Genomic DNA, 13,487 nt, shown 5'->3' on the forward strand with positions numbered 1-13,487 from the left:
TCTTGTTGACGTTTTCCTTTTCCGGTATGATAGTTCTTCCATTTCCGGGGAATCTAAAGGTAGTTCACAGAAAAATAATAATAATAACGTAAAAATGCAGAAACCGTGTAATAGAACGGGAAAAGGTCTACTCTGAAATAAAGTAAAAACTATTGGATTATCTTAATTTAAGGACTTTCAAATAGTTACTAGCTTTAGTGGCTTACTTTGCATATATCGGATATCAATCCAAATGTAATTTATCTAGAGAACAAAAGAAGCGATGTTCCATTTCAAATTTACGTCGTTTTTATAAATAATAAATAAACAAATTAATAAAGTCCTTCGGATGTCCCCAAGTATGTTATTATGTAGTAGGATATTAACGAATATGCATGATATTGTATCAATGATTTAAAAGAAAAATGTGGGTTTCCCCCATATGGGTTTTTCTTTCTTTTGGGGCATATGGGTGCCCCAAAAGACAAAACTGCTGTGGGCTCTGTGTGGACACATCCACCTGGGACGCAGGTGTGTCAAATGTGGGTTTGCCCTGCTCATACAGCCCCACAGTTCACCTGCTTTTCTTAGGCGTGATCAGGAGGGACAGGATTACACAGTCCTGTGAGTACATTCGAGAGACAGTTAAGGCTGAGCAATTTGGAGACAAAGTTAGAGAGTCATGTGCAGAGGAGGGGTAGCGGATACAATGGACAGAGGATGTTAAATACTGAGCTGCCAGACAGGAGGAAAAGAAGACCTCAGAGGAGACCCGTGGAGGTATTTACACAGGACATACAGAGTGTTGGTGTGACAGAGGGGGATGTTAGGGATAGAGTGAAATAGATGCAGATGTAGTTTAATAGTTAATAGTTTAATTATTTATATAGCACATTTAATTACAACAGGAGCGTTGACCAAAGTGCTGTACAAGAATACAACATACATAATAAAACAACTTAGAGTATTAAAAGCAAACACCAAATATGAATTAACAAATAACAAATAACTCTCATGCTGTATTAAAAGCCAGTAAATAAAAATGCGTTTTAAGATAAGATTTAAAAAGATTGACAGTAGGAGCCTGTCTGATGTGTAGGGGTAAATTATTCCACAGCTTAGGCGCTACGACTGCAAATGTACCCTGTGATGACTCAAAAAAACGGTTAAATATTAGTTTTTTGTTTTTGTTTTTCAAACTACGTTTTAGCTTATAGTTTAATTTTAGTTAACCATCATATATTTGTTTAATCTAAAATAGTGTACGTACACTCCCTACCGGTAGGGGGCAGAGTGCTGGAAAAACATGCACCACCAACAAGGAAGGAGGGTGGTAGAAACGGAAGTAAGATCAATATCAACAACCTGAGTTTACAACTCAAGTCGAACTTTGCTGCAGTAGCGGATAACATTTCTGAAGTTATTGTTATAACTTCTTACGCTTTAGTATTGTTCGGTGCATTATGGGGGAAGCTTCAGCCCATGCGCTGTGGCGGCGGTTTATCTCTGTGCTCAAACTCAATGGCTAGTTTGGAGATAAGTTAGCTCACTTTTTGTCAGCTGACTGGCTTGAACTTACTTTGGCCGTCTCGGGTAGAAAACTGTCGTCTGATATGCTCGGATATTGCTTTCGGGTTAGTTTGAACACTGACGTAGGCTTAGTCAGAGAGTGTTCTCGCTGCTGTTGACGCGTCCCGGTACAGTCGTCTTTGCAATGATCCTGCAGCTGCTGCCACCAGTCATCTAGCTGGCTCCTCTCCTACTTTCCCCCCTCCCTTAATGGCTCACTGCGGCTCCTCTGAGCCCAGCGCAAAGGTACAGGCCCCGCACCCGGACAGCATCCTGCCCCCACAGGGTGGCGTAGACCAGAGCATGAAGCCGGTGCTGTTTGAGATCTTCGGCGAGCTTTGGACCGTCCAGTCGCGTCTCGGCCAGGGAGTCTCGGCCTCGGTGTACCGGGTCAGTTCGGGCAGAGCCACTGCAGCTGTGAAGGAGTTTCAAGCCGACACTCAGGGAGGAGATTACGGGTATCACAAGGAGAGGTCCGTGCTGGAAGACATCCAGGGACATAAAAACATCGGTAAAAGCCTTATTTCACTTGTGTAAAACGTTTGCTCTCATGTGGACCATTAAAACAGTTGCATAACAAACTACTTTTCTTTTCCTGTATAGAAGCACAACCTACCTAATCATTCGTTTACAAAGCAGACGTAGAACAACCTCACATATCTGAAAAACTGCCATTTCAACAGTACATGTGTATAAGAGATCAGAGTGGATCTACAACAGCGGAAAAGCTTAATAGGAAGCATTTTTTAACCAATAAATGTCAAATGTATTAGAAAATCACTGCCTATTTTTGCAGTATTTGCTTAGAAAACCCAGTCATCTGATTTGTCCCCACCCTAGTTTGTTTATTTCCTTTATAATAACTCATGAACTCATATCTAGTAACATGCTAGTCTTCAACACCTTCATCTGGCCTTAAGTAGTTCTTAAAAGTTGTTGTGAGAGCTTAACTTCAGTGGATTGTAATAATCCATTTATGTCATGGGGATCATGTCTGTACAGATCAGCAAGATGGTCTTATACTGGTATGTCTTTCTGCTGGCATTGCACTGTTATTGACTGTTTTTGTTGAAAACCTCAATGAAGTTCTAAGTAATATAATTCTCACCATGTGTGTAACGATGCATTCTTTTCCCCCTTTTGTTTCTCAGTCACACTGTATGGAGTGTTTACCAACCACAGCTCTATGGGTGTGACCACACGCTGTCTTTTGCTGGAGCTCCTGGATGTCAGTGTGTCTGAGCTGCTGGTGAGGCGCAACAGTAGTACCCAAGGTGTAAGGTAAGTGAGGTGATATCACTATTGTGTGGAGTAGTGATTAAAAGAAGCCATAGCTCGTAGGCAGTATGGATGAAACTGTGAATAGATAGAATGCTGATTGGTTGAAAGCTGAACTGGAACAGATGAGAGCACCAGTGAAGTTAACAAAGTGAAAGAAGTGGGGAAAAATAATCAAAGGTTAAAATAGCAGACACTGTCAATAGTCTCTGCAAATGACAAAATTTTATGATTTTGTACATGTCTACTTTTCAACTTAAACTGTCAAAAGTTAGTGGCATTTCTCATGGCAGTAGTTTCTATATTTACATTACAGACTTTTGCAACGTTATGCGTTAAATCTTTTATTACCTTCTAAATACATTGGATAGTAACATAGTTTTCTTTTCCTAAAGCATGGAGAGAAGGCTTCATGTTTTGCCATACTCGTGTACTGTGTCAAAACCTCATTCAAGCAGCACATAATGCCATCTGCTGGTCAAACAAATATGCTGCATGTATTGTGGCTGTACTACAACATAAAGTGACGTATTGTGGGATAGTTTGACAGCACTATTTATCAGTTGTTGGGAGTGAAGATTGTTCAGTTTTCCTTTTTTTTTCCAGCTGTAATACAAGATTTTTAACAATATAAACAGCATCTGGACCAGTGATCATGTTATATAATAAATAATGTTAGATTTTGTTATTGCTAAGAGGATGTGAGTTACCTGTGTAACATCCTAGTTCAACATTTGTGTTTAGAGCCCAGCAAGGCCACTCCATGTGGCTTGTCCAGCACTGTGCCAGAGACATCCTCGAGGCTCTCGCCTTCCTTCACAAAGAAGGCTACGTCCACGCAGACCTCAAACCACGCAACATCCTCTGGAGCGCTGATGACGAGTCCTTCAAGCTCATTGACTTTGGCCTCAGCTTCAAACAGGGAAACCAGGTGGGGTTTTGTTATTATTCTCAATATTTTAAGCTCAACAATTTATTCCCCAACATTAAAAAAACATGATGCAATGACTGAAGTTAAAGATGTGTTTTTTTTACAGGAGATTTTCTTTAACTTTAAATATTGTTCAACAGATTTTTTTAAAAATCCAGAAAAAGGTGGATGTGGTGGAAGATACAGGTTCATTCAATAGTGAGTTTGGCACTGATTAGGTGGGTTTTGACCAGTTTGTGATGGCCACTAGTCTGTGGTTTCCTGCCGTTGTTGCAGGATGTCTGCAGGTGCAGATGAGACTAAAGAGAGGTCTAGGTGTTAGAAGACATGGATACCTCGGGAGACTTTGCGTGGCAGACTTAGGGCAGACGAAAGAAAGCTGACAGCCAGTAGCGGGCTGCTGAAAGCAGACCATGAGAGAGCCTGAGCAATTTGGAGATAAAGCAGCTGTTGTTATTCCAAGCTTCACCTTATGAAGGCATTGAGAGTTTTTCCTCTTATTGACAGAACTTCTTAACACAGGCTCTCTGTTTGTCTTCTTGGTTGGAGCTGAACCAACTAGCGATTGAGTTTAAGCTTTTATGAATCAGTCTGTATCAAATGCATTTAGAGCACATTATTTGAAAAGAAATAAATGCACTTAATAGAGATGACTAGAACAAATGTTTTGTGCTCATTTTGTTTTTATGTTAGCTAAAGATAAAATAGTGTGTATTTAGATGTGAATGTTAATAAAAGAGGATCAGGGATAGCTCTGTTTGTGAAATTACGACATCCTTATCTTGCAGGATGTCAAGTACATCCAGACAGACGGGTACCGCGCACCGGAGGCTGAGCTTCAGAACAGCCTGGCTCAGGCAGGGGTGGAAATGGAGGGAGACTCGGGCTGCACGGCCGCCGTCGACCTGTGGAGCCTGGGCATCATCCTGCTGGAGATGTTCTCAGGAATCAAACTCAAAGACACCGTCCGCTCGCAAGAGTGGAAGGTATGGCAAAGCTCTCCAAGTTTTAAGCAAAGAAAAATCTAATAACACAGACCTTTGGTGCAATAGAAAGACATGAGCTTACACAGTATGGTTTTCTGCCCTGCAGGATAACAGCGCTGCCATTGTAGACCATGTCTTTGCCAACAACAGCCTGGCATGCCCTGCCATCCCCGTCTATCACCTCAGAGACCTTATTAAAAGGTAAAGAATCATGCACTAAACAGTGAAGTCTTATCATGATGGCTCTGGTTGTTGACTCATGTTACTTTGTGTCTGCAGCATGCTTGTCACTGATCCAAAACAAAGATGCTCAGCTGAAACTGCCCTGCTGAGCCCATTCTTCAGTATTCCCTTTGGTAAGTGTCAATATTTGAGACATTCACTAAGATAAACACAACTCTCTGGTGTGTTATACTTAGGTGTGTGTGCGTGTGCGTGTGTGTGTAACAGCACCTCACATTGACGACCTGGTTCTGCTGCCTTCTCCTGTTCTGCGTCTGCTCAACCTAATCGATGACAGCCACCTGCACAATGAGGATGAATATGAAGGTACAACAGCATGATTTTTACTTTGTTTTTTTCCATATTTTTGTGTTGCTTCTATCCTTCACTGATTTCTCGAAGCTTTATTATTCCATCGCTTGCCTCAGTTAAGTAAAAATGTCGGATTGTCATTCCCAGATATCCTGGAGGACATGAAAGAGGAGTGCCAGAAGTACGGATCCGTGGTTTCTCTGCTCATCCCCAAGGAAAATCCAGGGAAAGGACAGGTGAGTCTTTTTGTCCTTCTAAAGCTGCTTTTTAAACTTTCCTTCTAAACAAATACAGCTTTTTCATACCTTTCAAATGAATTGAAATCTGAGAGGGTTTTAATCTTCCATCATTTTACAGTTGCTGTATTTTATTAAGAGAAGCCTTGAAAGAAAACATTACAGTTCACACTTCCTTTGCTGCTGCAGGTTTATATTAAAACATGACCGATCTTTTGTTTATTTGCAGACTTTTCGTCTCACTGTATATAAATGTATATCTATAAATGCAGTTCAGAAGATTGATTAATAATGCAGTCATTACAGCAGAAAACACATTTATTTTAAATTTATTTACCTTTATTTGGTGTCCGGTTGTCTTCATTCTCCGCCAGCCTGGTTAAGTCAATTCCTCCTTAACATCTAAAAGAACCTATTTAATGAAGGAAGACGGGTTCACTTTGTGTTTAATATTATTCTATTGCTGTTGTTGTTTTTTTTATATCCTTCAATTAATAATGCAGTCATTACAGCAGAAAACACATTTATTTTAAATTTATTTACCTTTATTTAAACATGAAGTCCCATTAAATCAGATGTTTTATAAAGGAAAATTGTTTGCAGCTCATTATCTAAATGAGTTGAAAGCATGTATTCAGCATAGCCGTGAAATACAAACAAATGCACCCACTAAATCTTCATTTCCCTTCTGTCCACAGGTGTTTGTGGAGTATGCCAACTCCAGCGACTGCAAAGAGGCTCAGAGGCTGCTGACAGGCCGCACCTTCGATGGGAAGTTTGTCGTGGCTACCTTCTACCCTCTGAGCGCCTATAAAAGAGGTTACCTCTATCAGACTGTCCAGTGAACTTTTAAATCCTCAATTTACACCTCAGCATAGTTTGCATGTTAAAAACACAACTGCAAAGGTCACCAATGAGTAGCTGCCCTGCAGTTTAAGCTCTTTCAGATATGAGTGAGTGTAGTTCTCCATGCAGTTTTCTACAGCAAATCTGTGTTTCATGCAGAGTGCAAACTGAGCTGTGTAGCCTCCACCTTCAGTCTGTGTGCTCTTTTTATCCATCCAGTGCTTTAATATATACTAGATCTGTCTCATTTAATATCTGTTAGCCAGAGGCCTGCGTTCTGGGGACCGTAGTGCCTGTTCGAGCTTCCGTATCACTTTCATTCACTCATAAAACCTCCCATCAGAGTTCCAAGATGAAAAATTATAGCTGCATTTAAAAACTTCTAAAGGACATCTCACTTGATAAATATATAGATATTGACTTTACTTCATCAGCTTTATACAGAATGCTGTTAAAAACATGTAGCAGATGTTAAGTAGTAATTTAAAGGGAGTTTTATGCATCAAACTCAAAACTAATGACAAAAACACCCTGAGAATCACACCCCTTCAAAGTGAAAATTTACTGTGGTGAAAGCAATCTGTTAATATTGCCTATTTATATATCTTTTTAGGTTAAACATTTTAGAGGAAATGACATGGTACCAGGGGAATATCCAGGTGTCTTCTGCCTGTTTTCAGGGAGATATTGTTTGACTAATGCTTCCACTAGCTGGTAGTTTTCACTCACTAACTCACTGCCATTATCTGAGCAAGCCGAGGGGTCTCTGCACCCTCTCCTGTAGCCTTATGCGTCGTAGCCTTTCATTTAAAGCCAATGTGCTCTATTATCTATTTTGATTATTTTCATTGTGTGTGAAACCTTTCAGAAAAACATGCAGTAAGCATAGTTGTTGTTGTTGTTGTTTTTTCACTGCAGCACACAAGCAAGAAAATTAAGAGATAAAACTGAAGAACTAGTAGGTAAATAAGCCTGTGAACAAAAAAAGGTTCCAGCAGAGGCGAAAATGTTTTCTAACTTCCTCTAACTTGAGCCAGTGATGTGTTCCGTTTACCTCGTAATTTTGTAGTCCGGAGCCAAAGCATTAACCAGATATTGGATGCAGATGTGTGCAGTGGGACATTGGAGATTACCCTGATCAAGTGGTGTAAAGCCACTACCTGGAGGATATTTGTAGCCTCTTTAATTAGGACTTTTTTTTAAGACAATCTTGAGTTGGTACAGTCCGTGTTGCTGTCATCACTGTTTTTAAATCTTGCACATTGTGGCTTTTAAAGGCTGTGCAGTACTGTTGCAAGGTGAAGGCTACTGTACTAACTAGATAAGGTTTAATATATGACAAGCTTCCAGTGTGTTGGTGCATGATCCAGGTGATTGATTGTACACTGCCAGCCCAGTGTTGTAGCATCATCGTCCTGTGGTAGTTAGTACTTTTCATACTAAAGCCAGTTTCTTGAAATGCTGCTTTTTGCATGATGAGGGGGAAAAAAGAAATCAAAACAAAACATGTAGCCTTGAGATAAAGATTTCCTGGAGCCAACAAAGTTAATATTTTGCATCTTTTAGCAGCAGGTTTTGGTGTTTTTGCAGTGGAATGTGTTTTTTGTTTTCTTGGTTTTATTCTTTTCCATTACTGGGTTTATAGTAAACACCAAGACCGCTCTGAAAGTATTTTGAAACATCAGACAATTTCTACACAAGTGCCCTATGACATTCACAGGCTAGCTAACTAACCAAAATGCTGCTATGACAGCTGATTGTGCTACAGCGGCATGTGCTTATAGCTAAAGCCTTTGCTGATGCCTTATGAAATAACCTTCCAGCAGTTTTAGTGTCCACACAAATTAAAGTGGACTGTTACCAACAATAACCTGGAACAAATCATTTTTCTCCTTCATTAGTTGCTCACTGCTAATTTTTCTTCTTATAGCCCAAGTAGCTATTAATCAAAAGCTCGAAGCTACATTTGACAGTGCAGGTGTTAGCTGCGGTAAACACTAATGCTAATACTGCAAGATTCTAGAAGTGAAATTCCCGTTATATTCTTCATGTTGATTTTGATCGTGAGCTGTAATTTTGTAACCATCCAAAGCAGACTGGCTACAGGCGACAACATTATGAAGCAGTGCTGTGTGCTCCTGTAGAAAGCAGATAGCAACCTTGTTTTAACAAAAAAAGCATTTTATTCATAGTAGAGTAAAATGGAAAAGAACTACTTCACCCACAATCACGACCTAAATCCTCAAATTCTGACTTGAATCCTTCTTGAAATGGAAAAGCCACAAACAGTGATTCCAGGCAGGAACAAAGTCCTTTACTCTATTGAGAACTTCTACTTTACTACATACGCAAACATCAACTACAAAATATATTGACAGCTATTATTTTACAACACTATGATGGGGAACACGATTAAATTCAAGAAGGCTGAAAGTTGTTTCCTCTGGAATCTGGGGTGTGCAGTGCATTGTGGGATGTCTAGTTCCTTCTCCGTTAAAAGTAACTTATGCGCATATTATTGTACCTTTTGCTTTTTTCCCTTTATTGTTTTTAACCAAAAATCTTTTTGTGTTTTTTTTTTTTGTTTGTTTGTTTGTTTTTTATGATTCCTCTCGTAGCTGGTTGGCTTGGTTCGAGGCTTAAAACTCTTTAACTTTCTGAACAACAACATGTAAAGTGCTTTGAGTGCTTAGAGTAGAAAAGCGCTAAATTCAAACCAGTCCACATCAATGGAGAAAATGAATGGGATATTCACTTCTAGAACCGGAGCTCTTAGAAACATGGGTGGTTACTGTTGAACTAGCAACAAAACACCTTTGATTATATTAAACAGAACAAAGGTTTTTTGTTCAGTTTTTTTGCTCAAAGTTACCCTTACAGTTGACCCATTATGCTTTTCCTTGTTTTCTGCCGCCGAGGGCAGATTTCCATAATATATCTTGTGTTTTGTGAGGGTTTGCTAGTCAGAAGAAATTTGGCTCCAAGGGAGAGGAAACGATTTGTTTCAGACAGGGTGGACTGAAGAGTAAGGCTCAGTATGTGGTAAAAGGAGTTATTCTGAAGAGTGAAACATGCAGTCACTGTATTGGAGTCCAGTCATAATGATATTGAGCTGGCATAATAAGTCTTCTTTAAAGTCTGGTGTGTGAAAAGCAGCAGCTGGGTATGCTGCTGAAACATAAAAACACGATAGAAACCAGATGGTGACGTCGATGAGGAGAATAAGTTTATGCATTTATACTCTTTTTTTTTTTTTTTTTTTAATATAATCCAATTTCATTTGGATTATACTTAAAATATAAACTGAAAGAGAAACAGCAGCGTTATCCTTGGAAAGGTCTAAAGATGTATTTTTCTACAAACTTTATGTTTTTGCCTGAAATGTGAATTCCAAAGTTGAGAGCATCTCTGTTGAGTTGAGAGCTGAGAGCATCGCTGCCCTGAAATCTTGATTTTTAAAACTTGAGTCCTTCCAACCACTTTATGATAAAGCAGGTTGTAGATCTGTGGCATGTAAGCACAGAGCAAAGAGAGATTGAATATTGTGAATGAATTCCTTGTTTATGTGGAAAATAGTAAGCTATTCTCCACCTAAAATGGGCTGTAAGGGTGGTTTCACTACTCATGAATACGACTGGGGCCATCCACAGTTTCTTTTGGACTGCCAGCCACAACACACAATAAACCAGAGAAGCACAGAGACGAAGTTAAAGATGTTCGACTGAAAAAGAACAGAACATGAATCCACACTGTTGTCGTTAAAGCGCTGCAACATGGTTAGTTTCATATGTTTTTGTCGTATATAATCAGTTGAGTTCTGGTTTTTACTGTTAGTAGTTTATAGTGAAAAGGGCAAAGCAGGTCTGTCTGTGGCTGCACCTTCAAAATGATAATGTGACCAGCCTGGCTTTTATAAACGAATAGAAATACTCGTTGATTTTATGAAGCGTTTGTTACCTGAATGTCTGAGTCCAGTGCTGCTCTTTATTTCACTGGAAGCATGAATATAAAAAGAAAATGTGTCCACAGAGCTGTGAGAGAGAGACGTGGGGGGAATCCTTTGGCAGTTTTAAATGTTTGAGTGGAATATTTATTCAGGTTGCAGTTTTTTTTAAGGTGTTTGCTGATGGTGATGTGAGCTCTATGATGCAGAAACAATGTTTTTTGAGTTTGTTTATGATTTTCTTTAGGTAAACTTGCAGTGTGGAGCTTTGTCTCCCGTGTCTGACAGTGGAAGTCATTTCATCAACACTGTTAACGCATGCTGACCATGACTGTTTTTAGACACATCATCAGAAACTCTTCTTGGAAGTTTCCTAGGTTTTTTCCACTTTCCTCTACTCTCTCTGCATTACTGTGGTTGCTTAACTCTTCAGTTTCGGCAACCCAGTTATTGCTGGGTAGGCATAAAACACGTTGCTACCAGTGCATCAAATTTAAAACTCCAGTACTCTATGAGCAATCATAAGCTTAATAAGCTTTGTGTTTAGAAAGACCTTGATTGTCTGCCACAGTCCAGCTTTACATTTTGAGATTGGGTAAAGTTTATTTAGACTGTTGTTTTTTAATATATTAGTTAAAAAAAACATTTCTTTGCTCAAGGCAGAAAAGACGCTCCGCGCCGCCTCATGCTGCTGGCACTCGCAGCAACTCGAGCAACTGAAAACGTACGTTGGCCTGAAAGTAATCCACAGATGGTTGTCTGGCTGCATTTTTGAAACCCTGCAGATAGGAACTGTATTTATGTACTTTTATCACTCAGAATAGAGCAAAGTGTGAGCAAATCAGAATATCCACGGTAGTGTTACGCCTCCTGTTTACGCCCTCTGAGGCTTGTATCTCTATCTTGTCTCTGAGGCAGCTTCTCACTTAAGACTTAAATCCATTATTTTGTCTTGATAGACTTCTTAGGCACTCAGTTAAGGTTGTTGATTATAAATTTCTTTTCTTCATTTATACGACTGCTTGTTGCAGCACTAATGCACACTACTTTATGTGCGACTGCATTAGTGTTTGAAGTATCTGGTTCTCTGTGTGTGTGTTTGTGGCATTAGAGCTCCTTCGAGTATTTTATGATGTTGTTCAGCAGAGAAATTAAAAATATTAGGGTTCAGAGGTGGGCGATGATTTTCTTTGTCTTTCTTCCAGTTAGCTGTCCCACTTTTGACCTGCATTTGAGTGTGTGTGCAGAGGATTTTGATCCTTCTTTTCCCCCTTTTTTCCAATTTCATCCTGCCTGCTCTTGTAGTCTTCCATCCTTCTTCCCAAATCCAATGCTGTGATTCAAACGTGGCTCATAAGTGTTTACTTTTCCAACTTTTTTAAGTTGTAAAAATGAGATTTGTTCTCTGCATATTCCATCTGCTTCACTTAAATTCTGGGTTTGTTTTCCTTGTAGCTGCTAGTGAATCAAGGTGCAGCTTTAAGTCAGTCCATTTTCTATATTTCTGCCATCAAAGATATATTTTTTCAGAGTGTACTTTATCTTCACTGCACATTTATTGTGCATCTAGATAGTGTCTTATATGTATGCACACCTGTGTGGAGGATGAAATAGCAGTGAAAAAGTTAAACGCCTTCTAGCTGTGTGCATGGCGTGATGTGTAATGTGTGCTGGGACTATACTGCTCCATCAGCATGTGTGTGGTGATATGGCTCTATATACCAGCTTGCTTGCAAAGGCAATCGAAAAATCCTTTGAAATGACAAACAGGGAGTCAGTTTAGAGCTGAAGAGTGAGTGAATATGAAAAAGTGCCGCCAGCTGTTTAATCTTTAACACAACTGTTGTATGATGTCCTGTTACTGAAAGCACATTATCAAAGGAATATCTTGAAATTCTTTACAGCACAGCAGATAAAAGCTGAAGATTAGATCAAATATAAAGAACATCAGCTGCTTCATTTACACAAAACATCAACTGACAGTGAAATGAGCGAGCTAAACGTGAGCAAGAACACTACAACAGTAGAAATGTCCTGTTGGTTCAGGGTTTTTTTGTTTTTTTGCTGAATTTGAATTTAACATGCTGCATATTGACAAAGTGTTTAGAAAAGTGTTCTTCGTGTGAATAATTGTCATTTTTCTTTTTAAATCTTTTAAAGCTGCAGTAATTGTTTCATTTTCAATCCAAACAATAATTCTACATGGGTTAAGGGAAAAAAAGCTCTGTGGAGCTGAGGAGACAGTCACTCCTTATGACATCTTTCACGTTACCCTTTATCATTTGACAACAAAGACACTGATTAGTGCAGCTTTAAAAGTGTGTTTTCTGCACAAACAGGTCCCAGAGTACTGACCTGAGTTTTCTTTTCTTTTTCTTTAATATCTGACCAACTACTGTTGTAAAATCAGGTTTGGGTATAAATGCCAAGCAGGCAGCACAATCTCTGAGGGCTCAGAAATACCAAATCCAGACCGGAGTACCAGCTGAGTGAAACCAAATGATGTGAGAAGCGAGAGAACTTGCACAGTAATTGTTGTCATTTCGAGTCCGAACAAATTAAAAAAAAAAGGTCTTTTAGTGTAATCATTTAAAGAGTCGAAAGACAATCCACAAGACAAGTGTTGCCTTTTGTTCTTGGTTGAGGCCTTCTTGTTGATTTTATGTTTGAGAAGCAGTTTACTGAATGTTAAAGTTAGATGATCTTCCAGAGAGCAGTGGGTCCATTTGAAGCTCAAACCTGACTGATTGCTCATAAATCACAGCGATGTGAGGATTTCTGTCCTCAGTGATGAGTCCTTCTTACTGAATATCCCACCGGTCACTGAAAACAGATGATTGTTTTTGATTGTTACAGATCGTCTGCTTAGAGAAAGCACAATGTAAGAAGGTCACTGTATGCAAGATGCATGCAACACGTGTGAACCTGTGTGTGTTAATCCATTCTATAGAGCCTTCCAGATCACAGTAACCCATGGCACTCACTGTGTTTGAGTGTATCACAATAAAAACAATGCTTGACTTGAAACTGCAGTCTGTCTGGTGTTTCGGGACTCGGGATTTTCTCTCTTTTTCTCTCAGAAGTCTTAAAAAGACCCCTATATGTAGAACAAATGTTCATTTAACAGTCCAAAATTAAATATGGTTGTTATGTCCAGTATAAAATGATATTTAATAAATTACATC

The 13,487-nt window shown here is 39.3% G+C and overlaps 1 protein-coding gene across 1 annotated transcript; it reads left to right on the forward strand.

Annotated features, from left to right (window-relative positions):
• Positions 1-380: 380 nt before the first annotated feature.
• On the forward strand, positions 381-13,329 carry uhmk1 (U2AF homology motif (UHM) kinase 1). Its single transcript, XM_085265279.1, has 9 exons — positions 381-2,059; positions 2,700-2,829; positions 3,571-3,757; positions 4,546-4,743; positions 4,850-4,944; positions 5,023-5,099; positions 5,194-5,292; positions 5,425-5,513; positions 6,212-13,329. Exons 1-9 carry the CDS (start codon positions 1,759-1,761, stop codon positions 6,356-6,358), a joined length of 1,323 nt encoding a protein of 440 aa, XP_085121405.1. The 5' UTR covers positions 381-1,758; the 3' UTR covers positions 6,359-13,329.
• The last annotated feature ends 158 nt before the right edge of the window (positions 13,330-13,487 follow it).

The sequence above is a fragment of the Mchenga conophoros genome, linkage group LG23 (genome assembly GCF_057382185.1).
Source record: "Mchenga conophoros isolate Kocher_MC1m ecotype Shallow Benthic linkage group LG23, M_conophoros_male_GT1.1, whole genome shotgun sequence".
Classification (NCBI taxonomy): Eukaryota; Metazoa; Chordata; class Actinopteri; order Cichliformes; family Cichlidae; genus Mchenga; species Mchenga conophoros.